Here is a 14,975-nt window from a genome sequence, read left to right on the forward strand (position 1 = left end):
TTCGCAGAAAGGGGTCACGCACGTCTCGGAAAAAGTAAACCTGCTCACTAGGTGTTTCACCCAAAAACTAGGAGTACGCTTAAGCTTCGTCTTTAAGAGTGGAAGGCGATAGCGTCATTGGACGCCATTGCCGGTGACACCGACAAGGTGTTTTCTGCGACATGGGGTCCGATCAAAACTTATAAAGGCGCGGTTTGCAACCCTTCCCTCAATGTTGCCTAGAACCAAAGTACAGCGAAACACCATCAGAATTGGAGGACGCTCAAGCTTCGCCTCTAAGAGTGGAACGCGATAGCATTCAAAGATTCCTGGCTGCTTATAATGCTTTTCTCTCACATATTCAAATTACAATCCGAGGCTATCATGACGCTATCACCGCTATAGGTTGTGGTTAAGTCGTACTTTACGATTTTTCTGGCGGATTTTACTATGAAAAATTCAATTTTTGTTCACTAACCCCTTGCGCCACACGAAGGGCCCGCCCTAGCGGGGTGGTTTGGGATGGAGTGGTTCGGCATAATTATTTCCGCCATACGCCGACACCGACGACACCGACGCTGACGCCGGATTTTCTGCAACACGGACCCTTAACGCTGTCGCGTTAAAGGATGTGACAGGTCTAGCTACGCCCCCATCTTTGAGCCGATTAAAGGACACTAAAGTAAAACAATAAAGCAACTTAGGCTGATAAAGTATGCTTCGGAAACTCTGCTGTCATTATTTAAACTGCAATAGGTCAGTTATTAGAAGAGAAACTGAAGCTCAAATTTATTTCTTTTTAATTTCGTGAGGGAACCTCAACGTCAGCACTTCAGTGTGACGTCACGACTTCTAATGTAATTTTTCGTATTTGGGCCACGTTGGCTGAGTAAAAATTCGAGAAACTTGCCACATTCAGTGTTGGGCTCCTTGAGAACGCAATGTAGTCAATCTTTACCGCTAAAGAATTAACGGGGACCTCGAAGACGCTTCCAAAGTCCATGACGTCACAGTGAGTTAGGGCGCGAACTCGCCTCTGTGTTTTTGTTTTTTTTTTCTGGCTTACCAAGCGGCTCCTCGTGGTAATACTGGTGTTTTCGGTATTGTGGAAGGGAAATCTGCTGATACTGAAGAAATAAGTTTGTAGCGAGAGATACATTGGCCGTATTCTCGCCGTTTCGCTATGGCCGGTGGCCGCACCGCGAGCTGAGCCATTGCCTAGCAACCGCCGCTGCTAGCAGCGCCGCTCGCCGCGCCATCTGGCATGATGTCAGAGGAGGAGCCGGTGAAATCGCGTAACAACAAAACAAAGGAGGAGCTGGCGTTGCATCCTATATATAGAGGGGGGGGCCGTATTCTAGTCGTTTCGCAGTGGCCGTTTCGCAGTGGCCAGTTCAACGGCTCAGCACGCGATGAGCCGTTGCCTAGCAACCGCCGCAGCTGGCAGCGCCGCTCGCCACGCCATCTGGAATGACGTCAGAGGAGGAGCCGGTAAAACCGCGTTGCAACAACAGGGGAGGAGCCGGCCTTGCATCGTATATATAGAAGGGGCGGCTCGGTGGGATTCGTCGGCAGATGTGGAAGGTGAGTCAGAGACTGAAAGAAGCCAAGCTTCGTCGTCGGAACGAAACCAAGAGGAGGCAGCGAGCCGAGGAGACGGAGGAAGAATGAGCCGCATCGCCTCGTGAAGCGTCGTAAGTACGAAGCGGCCAGGCGAGTGGATTCAGATGGGGATAGCACCCGAAACGTGTTCAAGTCACTGGACGACAACCCCTTATCCTCCCGCCTCACCGACCATCGGGCTATCTTTGTGGCACTTGAGACACAACAAGATGAAGACTTTCAAAATAAATGCGTTACACTATAAAAATGTCTAGTCTTTATTGTAACCATTACTCAACGAGAGGTAACAACCAAACCTCAATACTCAGCCGTACGAAGCTAAACGATGAAGATGACACCGTACAGAGAACGAAGCTAAACAATAAGATTAACCGTACCTCTCTCTACGCACACCCAGGCATATGTGGGTTCAGCCACCGCCAATTTTTTCCCCTTTAGTGTCCCTTAAACAAGTTCATATGGATACATACTTCCCAATCTGATGCCCAAATGAACGCAGCAAAAACTCCTGTGAATCTTACATACGTCAGAACTTACATGCATCAACCACCTCGAGTAGCATGTCAGGCGAATAGCCAGGCTAACATCTCCAGCATCTCTATAAAGCATGTTTATCTCTCTCTCTCTTAATCATACGCGCAATTTAAAACGGGGTTTTATATGCATGAATGAGGTTGACGCGGTTCCCGGAGCGCGTGCTCGGGCTTGACACGCGCTGGTGCCACTGCTCCCATGTTCATCGTCGTCGCCTGCTTCCACATCTGGCTGCATTGCCAGTCATCATTCCGGCGTAGAATTTCACTTCTCTTCTGTCATCGTAATGAGGAGGCCGCGTTGACGGAGGTATGTGCGATTGCTTAAGGGGGTATGAGCCATTCATTGTTTTACGTAACGGGCAGACTTAATTTTTAAGCAATTTAATTTCGAAGAATCGCAAGTCACATTGGGCGGGCGAATGCTGCTAACCACGCCGCCGAGCAAACTCGTTACAACGGCGTGCTGCGGGCATACGGTCAGTGACGTCATTCGCTCTGTCGCAGCGGAACGTATGTGTAACCACATATTTGAAAAGTACTTTAATGAACCCTCGGGATTAATCCAGTGACAAACACCGGAGCCGCACGTTTCAGCTTCGCAGGATAACCTCCTCCTCAGAGTGGAAGGGCCGACAGATTTTCTGTAATTCATGCCATTAACGCATTGTAAACAATCTTCTTGAGAAGGCGCGCTGTCATTTTTTGTTTTGTTTTAGTTAAGGTGCTTCTATAACTTCCCAAGGTAGGTTCGTATAAAATTTCGAAGTGTATTGAAGTAGGCATTTCTTCTGAATTTCAATTTTGAATACATGTCAGTAATAGCATTTGTGAGTTTGTTCCTGTTGTGGAGGGAAATCCATTGTTTTAGGGATTTTTTAGGCAGCTTTACTTAGGCATGGGATGACGACCCTCTCGTGCTATTCAGGGTATATATGTATTTTTTATTTCATTTTTTCATTGGTACATAATTATTGATGCCAAGAATAATATCCCAATTAAACTATTACCATAGTATACTTATCCCATGCCTTTTAGACTCTGATATAAGTGTTCCCAGAAAAAAAAAACAGGTTAAAGGAGAACTTAATCATTGTACTAAGCATTGATGAAGTCAGGAAATTTAGAGTGATAATGCGTTTGAATAGTGTTTTCTTTACTTTGAACAGAGTGTATTATATGAACATATACATGAATAATGTTTGGTTCACCATATAAGCCATTTGTAATTCTTGGAAGGTGGATTCCTATATTTCTATATATAGTGTTTTTCGGAGCGTGAAAGAAGAACGCGAATACATGCAAAGTGCCTCGAGCGGCCAGTCGGGCGGCAATTCTGCATGTATTTGCTGGCTTCTTTCACACTCAGAAAAACACGTTTATGTAGCACGTATTGAGCAACAGAAAGCTGTATCGAGAGTTTTTCATGTTGCTCGACAACTTTCTCATCGACACTTTGATAATTAGGACAGTACTTCTCGACTTAGATAATTATTGAAAATTAGATAATTCAATCTCAGTAACGAAAAAAAAAATTACTGGCGGCTACTCCACTGTACTGGAAATAATACGCACTAGATTTGCTTCACGTAATGCCGTTCCTCTTTTTTTAAATTGTGCTGCATGATAGCTGGGACACCCTGCATATATATATATATATATATATATATATATAAACGGGGTGGGAAAGGTAGGGAGGTTAACTCGAAAAGTTTGTGGTTTGTTACCCTGCACTGGGGGAAGGGTAAGGGGCAATGAAAGACGGAAAGAACAGCGGAGTGAAAAAGCGTAGTCACGAAAGAAACAATCATGAACCATTACACTCCGGGAAGGTGGATGGCACACGACGCAGAGCACACTTCTTGCGTCGTCTTGCGTGGAGACGACGCAAGCGGCTAGCCTTTTGAGAACAATCTTCATCGGTGTTTGCCGCCCGCCGCCGCTGATTGCGTTCTCGCATCTGTTCTCGCCGTCGCTCTTCGTAGGCGCGTTGCTCCTCAGAAGTTCGCCCTACACGCGGCTTCCCCATTACGGCGAGAGAAGTGAAATTCAAAATGGAGAATGCCAGTTCGTCTTTCCGATAACACACGACGGTGCCGCCGCCCTGGGAGAGCGGAAGAAAACTACGCACACATGAGTTTGGAACGACGACCAAGAGAGGGCGTTGCGAACGCAGACATGGCACAGCGGCAAATCTTTGAGGAACCTTTATTATCTACCAGAGAGTCTACTGATCTTCAAAATTGTACATATTGTAGCGAAGAGAGACGCCAGTAGGTCCACCTCTAGTGGGCCCAGCCGCTAGTGAGTCCAGCGCTTTTGCTCGGCAACGGCGCTCGTGCTTGAAAGCCGTGTCTCTATTTTGACTGTCGCCGCTGCGCTTCTCCGAATTCTAATAAAGCCCTTTACAATTGGTGGAGTGTGCTGCGCCCTCGAAATCGGCAACCTGGAACTTCGATCCCGCACCGTACCGTCGACCATGCCTGAAGAAGCCTCCCAGCAATTGCCTCCCCCTGCACCGGCACCGTGCTCTGGTGTGCCTCGCCACAGGGACCCTGCTATCTTCACCTGGCGCGGATGACACCGACGTTGAGGATTGGCTTACGACCTACGAGCGGGTGAGTCCCACAATAAATGGGACGAAGCAGCTAAGGTCAGCAACGTGCTCTTCTACCTCGCGGGTGGGGCCGGCTTATGGTACAACAACCACGAAACAGATTTTCCGACGTGTTCAGACTTCAAGACGTCTTTTGTCGACGTTTTTGGTCGCCCTGCTGTTGGTAAGCCTGCGTACCGAACAGCGTTTGCGGGAACGAGCTCAGAAAGTAGGTGAATCCTTCACAAGTTACATCGAATACATCCTAGACTTTGCAGGAAAGTCAACGCGACCATGTCGGAGTCTGATAAGATCGGGAATGTTATGAAAGGCATAGAAGGCAACGCTTTCAACATGCTGCTTGCCAAGAATTCTTGCACGGTGGGGGAGATAATTACGCTGTGCCAGAGTTACGAGGAGCTACGCAGGCAGCGGTCATTGACCCGTCCCCCTACATCGCGCGACGAACACCTCGCTGGCTTGACGGCCATTTCTCATCCGTCAGCGTTGATGGCGGAAATGAAGGCTTTCGCGCGCGAGGAAATTGCACGCCAGCTCTGCTTGATGGCCTTTGAACAACCGCCACCGGTACAAGAGCCGACGTCAAAGTTTTGAGCCCCCGCTCCGCAGCGCCATCGCGCACGAAGATTTTGCAAGAGTGCCATCAACATGTTCCTGCGGCCGCACCTCTCCGCTACGCTGAAGTCGTCGCCAGGCCCCATCCTTTCCCTCAAGGTGGGCCTCTCACTTACGCCGACGTCTTGACTATGCCCCGACCACAGCCCGCCATGCAACCGTATCACCAGCCGCCCCGCACAACGCGTCCTCTTACGTGGACGGGGCCCACCACAGCGAATCGGTGGCGTACATCTGACAACCGGCCTATCTGTTTTGCGTGCGGCTACGCAGGTCACGTCGCACGCTAGTGTAATCGCATGCAGTCACCTGGCGCTACACCGTATGCGCCAAGTCGTATGGTCGGTTCTCCCCGCCCATGTTACGACGACACTTCGGCATCGTCACCGACGTTCCGCCCAACGCCCAATACCCGCCGCTCACCTTCTCCAGGCCGACGCTCGCTATCACTGATGCAGCCCCGTCCCGCAGCTCGGAAGGGGGAAAACTAATCGTCGCAGTCCACGAGGCAAGGGCTGCGACGCCGGCGAAACGCGAAAGTCCTCAGGATAGCCCGACAAATGTGATAGACGTGTTTGTTGATGGTGTTCACACATATGCACTCGTGGACACCAGAGCCGCCGTGTCAGTTATGGACGCTAAACTTTGTCGCTTGATTCGGAAAGTCACGACGCCCCTTAGTGGACTGTCCCTCCGCACAGCCGGTGCCCAGCGTATTCACCCGTTAGCCGCGTGCACAGCTCGTGTTGTCATTGAGGACGTTGTGTACGCCATTGAATTTATTGTAATTTCGTCGTGCTCCCATGATAATATCCTCGGCTGGGATATTCTCTGCCGCCACAATGCCGTCATTCATTGCGCACGAGCCGAACTAGAACTGTCGCCGCTCTCAGATTTGACGCTCGCCGACAATGTTTCTCTTCCGAACAAACTGCTCGTCAGACACGACACCACCGTTCCTCCCAACACATCAGTGCTTGTCTCTATGTAATGCAGCAGCCTCTCTGACGCCGTCGCACTACTTTCTCCATCTGGCCGCTTTTACACTCGAAAAGGTCTCCTGCTACCTTTTGCGACGGTGAACATCACACAGGGCTCGAGTGCTATATTTATTTGTAACCCGTTCCCGTAAACTGTGCTGCTACTCCGAGGAGAATGTATCAGCATTGTCGAAGCTATCGAAGACGTACAAATTACGGACGTTCCCGAAGACACATACTGTGCCCATTACAGTACGCTCGGCTCGATTTCTACGGCTGACCCATTGCCCATAGATGATGTGTTCGATTCTTCTATTGCTGATCACCTTACACCTGGCCAGCGATGACAGCTTCTGTGCATCCTACAAGAATTTCGTATTCCTTTCGACGTCGGGAACCTTCCCTGGGCCGGACGTCCACTGTTACGCACTACATCGATACTGGCTCCCAATCGCCATTGCGGCAACGCCCATATCATGTATCAGCTACAGAACACCGCGTGATTATTGAACAAGTGGCCGATATGCTCCGCCGCGAAGTGATCCGACATTCCCACAGTCCATGGGCATCTCCCGTCGTCCTTGTTGCGAAAAAAGACGGTTCTGTACGGTTCTGTGTGGACTATCGGCGGCTCAACAAGATCACTCGTAAGGACGTTTACCCGCTTCTGCGAATCGACCGCGCTATTCACAGCCTACAAGGAGCAGAATTTTTTTCATCTCTCGATCTGCGCTCCGGATATGGGCAAGTACCTATGGCGGATGACGATCGACCGAAGACAGCCTTTGTCACGTAGGACGGCTTATACGAATTTAATGCCATGCCGTTTGGACTTTGTAATGCGCCAGCAACTTTTGAGCGCATGATGGATACCGTTCTACGCGGCTTGAAATGGCACATGTGCTTGTGCTACCTTGACGACGTCGTTGTCTTTGCTCCGGACTTTTCCACGCACCTTCAACGCCTCCGGCGTGTTTTCACATGTTTGAGGAATGCTGGCCTACAACTAAACTTAAAGAAGTGCTGATTTGCAGCTCGGAAGCTGACGATACTGGGTTACGTCGTTTCCAAGGATGGAATTCTCCCCGATCCAGCCAAGCTTCGTGCCGTCGCCGAATTCCCTAAACCTACGTCCATCAAAGAACTGCGAAGTTTTGTAGGTTTATGTTCCTACTTACGACGCTTCATTCGAAATTTTGCCGCCATCATATCACCTCTGACGAAGCTCCTTGGAAGCAACTGACCCCTTCATTCCTGGTCGTCAGAGTGCGAGGAAGCGTTCACACATCTCCGTCATTTGCTGGCGACTCCCCTAATTTTGCGCCACGATGACCCGACGGCCTCTACAGAGGTACACACAGATTCCCGCAGTGTTGGCCTCGGCGCTGTCCTTACGCAGCGCAAACCTGGCTTTCCTGAATATGTCGTGGCCTATGCCAGTCGCACCCTTACGAAAGCCGAAACCAATTACTCTGTCAAAGAAAAACAATGTCTGGCGATCATATGGGCTCTTACTAAGTTCCGGCCGTATGGCCGCCCATTTGATGTCGTCTCGGACGACCATGCACTATGTTGGCTGTCATCGTTGAAGGATCCTTCAGGTCGTTTTGCCCGCTGGGCACTTCGCCTGCAGGACTACGATATCCGCGTGCTGTACCGCAACGCACGCCGACGCCCTATCACGATTTCCCTTGCCTGACGACAATGCCCGCTGCTCACTATACCAGTTCGCTGTTTCTCCAATCGACCTTGAGACAATCACTTCCTAGCGGCGCAAGGACCCGTGGATTGCCTCGATTATAGACTTGCTTGCTGACCCATCACCGCAGTCAACCACTTGCACGTTGCGTCGTCAGGCTCGCCACCGCGACAACCTGCTTCACCGACGCAGTTACGCCGCAGACGGCCGCCAGTGGTTGTTAGTAGTTCCTCAGAGTCTGCGCTCCGGAATCTGCGCATCCTTTCACGCCGATCCACAGTGCGCACACTCGGGAGTTTTCAAAACCTACCGAGCGCCTCTGACAACGCTACCACTGGCGAGGAATGTACAACTACATTGAAAAGTTCGTTCGCTCATGCCCCGACTGCCAGCGCCGGAAATCTGACGTGCCATCGCAGCAGTAGGCGTTTTTTTTTTTTCACCCTCTCTGCTCCATCTAGGCTTACCTCAAGACGTGACGTCGCAGTCAATGGGAATTTAGGCGCCGTTTCAGTGTTCCAAGCGACAGACGCCGGGTTTTTAATTCAATGGGCCATTTGACACTTTCGCATCAACAAACCCTGTACGACCATTGGCTTCTAACCCGGTTCCCTCTGCTCATAGGTCAGATGCTCCCCAAATTAGAGCATGAACGCACGCCTCTAAATCCCACATAGCATCCTTACCAGCTTCAACCATGCAAGCTAGCGCATTGAGACGCTTGGAAAGTGGGTTGCGTTCATGACATAAAACGAAAACGTGGGCTCTCCTAGCTCATAAAAGAACTGTAGGTTTACACCTGACAAAGAAGTTTTGCAATCACGCTGTAGCTAATTCGAAGTGCGACATGCTGAAGGCAAATTCTACAAATGCATGCGTACTTCGATCCAATGACAGTGCAGTAGGTTGCCCTCAAAATGACATCGCGCTCAATTATATATAAAACAGCTTGAAGCGGCTCTATTTCAGTACTGTCACGGCCTCACCTTAGAAGGCCTTAACGTTTCTAGAGGTCGGAGAGAGCAAACTGCGTCGTGCTGAGGCAGCTAACCACCTACAGACCGTTTAATTAGCCCTTTAAGGCCCAGTGATTCCAATTGTAATCATCATTTTGTAGCTCAGGGGGCAACCCTGGGTTAGAAAATAAAGGTTGTTCTTACGCTACAACTCATATTTAGCCCTTGCTCTACATATGCTGGCAAGCTGGTAGACTCAAGGAATTGCTGCCACCTCTGAACAAAAAAAATTAAAGAATCGCTTGCACTGTTCCCGCCATTCGCTGAGATCTCCTCTTCTTTTCACCGTGCAGAGGTACGACAATCATTTTATTTTCGTCTCGAACATTTGGACTTTGACTGTTAGGGGTTATGCTATCCCTTCGCAGTGAATTTATTCGGCGAAAAGTATTTGCGGGTACCGGAGAACTTTGCGAATCTTGATGATTCCAAATGGAATCATTGGGACGTAGCGGCTCCGACTACTCAGGTGATGCATTTTCGATTTACGTTACCTCACTGGCTAAATCGCGTGTGTGTTCGCGCTCAAACGGTGTTTTCATGCCGTACTTGGCCATGCTTTGGGCGCGTGTTACCTGATGGATCATTATCGTGTCTGGAGCCTGTATTGTTGGTGGAGCCTTGCTCTGCTTTTTGTGATTTTATGCTGTTGATATGAGCTTAGGCCGTGTAAATAAACTTTTGGGGGGAAATACCTCCGTAATACGGAAAGATTTTCTTTTGTAACAGATGGCGACAATCAGCACATGCGAGTTTTATGGGGAAAAGAAAAGTCCCGAAGCTTGTGCAGATCCCTCGAGGTGACATTGATTCGTCCGATGAAAAAGAAGTCATCGCCCAAACCAGAAAAAATAGAGAAGAATGTGCTGTTACTCCCGCATTCGGTGCGAGAAGTGTGGCACACACCTCTGCCTCAACAAAGAATAGAATTGCTTTAAAGAGCTTCATCTAAAGTAGACTTTTCACGTATTACTTGAAACGACGCATTTCAAGTCAACCAAGACCCACTGATTCCATTTGGAATCATTAAATAAGTTTTTATTGAAAAGTGTGAGCACAGATTTTTAATTTTTTTGCCTACCACGATCATGCACATCTCAAATAGTAAAGATAAATTTTTTACATTGAACAGAATTAATTTGGGCCTGAAAGGGTTAGGAGTGGGACGCGATGGGGAGAGGCCGTTCCACCAAAGCTGAGTGACAATGCGCGACAAAACGTGCGTCGCAACCACCTTGTATACGCCATAGAAGATGGTACCAAATCAATGGAGACGTAATCGACAAGCGAATAAGTGTCCAGAAGATTTGTGTTCATCGTTACACAACGGTTTGCTTGAACGCTAATGGTTTGCTTGAACGCAACATTGCTTGAGTGCTAACGGCATTAACGCCGACATCTTGGAATGGATTCTGTCGGAATTTTCCGCTGGACAACTAGCTCACCAATATTGATTAGATTTCTTGCATTTAAAAGTAAAAATTGAAATATTTGACTGTAGCACGCAAACGTTTCATTTAGGCTGTTATTTGCTACAATTCGTAATAATTACAATAATAAAAAGCTCGTGTACTAATTTTTGAACTTTTTAGCACAGCCTAAAAAAACGATATCACAATTATCAGGCCTGCACCTGACGCTACAAATAAAGTGAACCTAAATCAATAATTCGTGATTATACTTTTCGTAAACCGATTGCAAACATAGTAAACACTTTCACGTAAGGTAAAAAATGACGTAACAATTTCATTCGTTTTAATTTCTCTAAAAGTTGCAGTTTACGCAACTGGGATGTCTATTTTTGAGCACATTTATGGATTTGTTAACATCAGCGCTTACTCTAATACCTACTTTGCGAAAATATTTATGATATGGAACTGATAAATGAATCTCGTATGGAGACGTTAGAACATCTTCAAAAATATAGGCCCATAAGCTTCCTTTGGAAAATTAGAAAAAATATATGTTAATCGGCGTTTAAATACAGTCAGTTTATGATTTTTGTTCAATCAGCCAAGAGAATTGATTCACGTTTACTTTTACGAAGTAAACATTGAACAGTGGACCTATTTATGTCATAAATTGGGTCAATGCGAAGCCTGTGTGCTGTAGTCAGCATCATCATAACGTCTTGAAAGGAAATGAAAGGGTGCTAGATTCACTACAGATACCCACAGACGTGAGGACATTGCACAGTAACCGAGTATAGAGAAAGCACCCATCGATATCTTACTCAATGCCAACAAATGAGAGTATTTCTTAGCTAACCAAATGTTTCACAATGAAAATAGAAAAATACTGGTTAAATTGGGTATCAGGACAGAATGCACATTTGCCTGGGTTACTGACTGCCTACTGGGCGTAACCGATTTGTTCAGATTGACAATCGAACCAGTGATTTAGTACACGTAGCCGCCGGAGTACGTAAAGGTGTCGATGTTGTACGTGTTTTATTTTCATATTCATGAATATTATGCCTATAATAATCATGTCAGTATAAGACTGTTTACAGGATATTGCGTTAATATTAACGCAATATCCTGTAAACAGTCTGATACTGACATGATTATTATATAATATCGAATAACTGCGATAGTGATCATGCTGTACTGCCAATCGCGTTGGAAAGTATGAGTAAGTGGCTCACAGTATATGGTAGATGACACTAAATGCGCAGTACTAGCAAACGAAAAAAAAAAGGAAATCTGTATCCAACTATATGCAACTCTTCTTCGTCTTTCCGGGGTTTTACGTGCCAAAACCAGCTCGGATTATGAGGCACGCCGTAGAGAAGGGCTCCGGCATAATTTTGACCACCTGGGGTTCTTTAACGTGCACTACAACGCAAGCACACAGGCGTTTTTGCATTTCGCAATATGCAGCTCTAAACGCACTCTGATAGCCTAAGTACCTTGGTTTGCTATCACCTGTTATAGTCCAAAGAAACCTCAAAATGCACCGCCACTTTATTAGTTTTAAAAGGTGTCTACACCTCGCACCAGTTACCCAGTTACTAGTACATAACGCGTACGTATGGTCTGTATTAGCAGGAGCCACCGTCTTATGGTACCCCTACACTAAACAAGATATGAACAAACTAGAAGTTATCCAAAAGAACGTGGCTGGCATTGTCTACTATAAGTGCAGAATTACCGACTCACCGATACAGATTCCAACGAATGCAGCAAATTTGTTGCCACAGCATCAAGCTCAACTAGGACGCTTGAAATTTATTCATCGATAATTTATCTCCCGGGTAAGATTTGCGCACCTAAATATGTCTGACTTTTCAGCACGAGACGAACAAGATACAAACTATCAAATTATATTCGTTCCACACCATACTTTCTTTGACAAACAAAAGTGGGTGTAATATACTGACACTGTCTGTGTATCAACACATGACTCGACCTATCCATGGAGGATGACATTTGCGTTTTATGAACTGCTGATATACCGAAAAGTATTGTTACATTGTGCATTGTATTCTTTGTGCTCAGTATGCTACTGAGCATATTTTCTGATTTCAGACTCCATTGAAATAAAAGGTTTCTTTATATATAGTTTTCGGCAATGACAGTTACACAAGTATTTGCTTCTTATTTTCGCAACACATTTCCTTCATTTATATACTTCGCCTGCGAAAATTTTAAAGACTTATAGTATGCATTATAAAGAATACGAGAAAAATTTCAAGAAAACTAGAATTTGTCAATGTTTGTGGGCCTGTATAAGCTGCGCAAGAATGGCCATATTTTTTGGTCGACTGTATAAAGAACCAAAACAAGAGAAAGAAATAGCGAGAACAAAAAAAATGTGTTGGATCACGTATGGCAGGCCATCTCGATCCATCACAGGCAGCTTACCATTAGGTTCTTTAGAAATAGCGTATACTCAGTGCATTCTGTTATACTGGCATATCAGGAAGATTCTTTGAGGCTGTCAAAACGCTACGTGAAAGAATAAGGACCGCGCTATGAGCGTTTGGACGAATAATGACAGACATAACGTTAGAAGACACGAATACAGCTTTGCGTATGAGAAAAAATAGGGTAGGCAATATTCTAATTGAATTGGACAGCAAGAAATCCAGTTGGGCAAGTCCTGCAAATATTGTAGACAATCGGTGGATGCTTAAGCTAAATTATTGCCTACCAACGGATGAGAAAAGCTGTAGAGAAAGGAGAGGCTTACCTGGTGACCCAGATAAATTTCGCATGCAGGCTTAAGATGGAGTCACCGGCAGGAAGGCATCGGTAACTTGAAAATTGTTAGGGAGGCCTTCCTCCTGCAGTAGATATCGCGATATTAGGCTGATGACGGTAATGATGCTGAGCCTATAATGTGGACAATGTGGAGAAATAATTAACGAAATCTTCGCGTGATTGTATTTGAGCGCTTTTAATCTTTCCCAAAATGTCTATTTTGACCTGGTTGGTAAAAAGGGGTGATCTGGCTATATTCGCACGGACTTTTTTCGATAACCTGATTCCAAATCAGAACACCGAAAGGCGCTCACAGTATCGCCGTCAAAGCAGCCGAGAAATGAATTTCGTTTCAGATCATGTAACCACGCTCATTTCTGTGGTCGCGCTGGTGAAGAGGGACTCTCGCTGCATCTTGGGGATGGCGATTAAGATCCAGTAGCCGCCATCGCCGCCATATTTCACCGCTAAACGTAGCGGGAGGTGGTAGCACTGGCAGCGTTACCTGAAGTACCGCTCAACTTTCGCATCCTTCCTTCTCATTACTTCAAAAATCAGCCGGTTGTCCAGTTTGATGTCTCATACTTGGACCAAGTGTACTTGCGAAATTGATCCTCTCTGATTTGAGGAATCAGAGCAACCATCAGAAGATGACATTACAGGGACATTTAGAATCGCAGCTAATAATGTTATGCTCCTCTCTTTCATCATTATGGCTATTTGCTCTGGTGTTCAGGCTAATGATCTGAATGAGGGTGTATGTTAATGAAGTGTTTTTTTTCTTGAAGTACAAGTGTACAAACAGGAAGATAAGAATATGAAAGTAAAAGGTGGCAAGCATTATACAATGCTTCAACATTATTGATTCTATCATTTGATTGCTACACGTACATTTTGCACGCTTTCTGTATGTGAGCACATCCGTCTGGGTAGTGTACTACCGTTTTTTTTTTTACTTGATCAGAAAAAATGATGGCTAACGTACTTCTCCCTCATTTTCAGAAATGCAACTATACTGCTACGATAGTATTCACTGCGTCGAAACTTGCCTCAGAAGAGCACAGCGAGCTCACGGAGCTGCGGAAGATTTGCAATGCTGACGGACTGCAGACGACAGCCGGACGTCGACTCAAGTGTTTACTTAAAGGGGAATATCAGCAGGAGGTTTGCCGCTATCCACTAGACGACAGCGACGGAGAATCAAAGTCTGAATAGCTCCTATGAAATTGTGATACAATAAAAAAAGGAAACATGAAAATACCAGGCTTTATTCCAGGTGAAAGAAATGCTGCAGCGTGCCGCATTGTCACATAATTTGTCCTCTGAAGAAAATGTGTTTTAAACATTTATATTGGTACCCCGTAGCTATTGCTGCCACACGCGTTCAATGCTCACTTCAAATTCGAGAGGACAGTCTATTTCCGACCCCTGGCGTAATGCAGAAATTATAATAAAGTATGTCCAGTAAAATTACTGATGAAGATGCGCTGTCAGCCTAGTGTGACGTGGTTAGGTACGTTGAAACGTGCGTATGATAAAGGGCCTTCTCGTACTTCGGCCGTTGACTGCATGCGCCGTATTACTTAGGTAGTCAGGGTCACATACAGCCGTAGAGTATTAGGTTTCTTCATTAGGAATTTCTATTGTGTAAAGGCATCGCTCCTTTATGCATCTCTCACTTTCTGTTTAAAAACACTGTAACCAAAGA

At 46.3% G+C, this 14,975-nt stretch overlaps 1 protein-coding gene across 2 annotated transcripts in view; it reads left to right on the forward strand.

Moving 5' to 3' along the window:
* The window catches only part of LOC125945624 (uncharacterized), a 93,006-nt gene extending 78,360 nt beyond the window's left edge, over positions 1 to 14,646 (forward strand). Inside the window, exon 3 of one of the 2 annotated variants that reach the window (XM_049667809.1) lies at positions 14,270 to 14,617. In XM_049667809.1, coding sequence (XP_049523766.1) covers positions 14,270 to 14,482 — 213 coding nt within the window. In that variant the 3' untranslated portion in view covers positions 14,483 to 14,617. Of the gene's footprint in view, positions 1 to 14,269 lie in introns of both variants that reach the window. The other variant, XM_049667810.1, reaches the window with a different exon arrangement.
* Positions 14,647 to 14,975: the final 329 nt, after the last annotated feature.

This window comes from Dermacentor silvarum, chromosome 5 (genome assembly GCF_013339745.2).
Source record: "Dermacentor silvarum isolate Dsil-2018 chromosome 5, BIME_Dsil_1.4, whole genome shotgun sequence".
NCBI lineage: Eukaryota > Metazoa > Arthropoda > Arachnida > Ixodida > Ixodidae > Dermacentor > Dermacentor silvarum.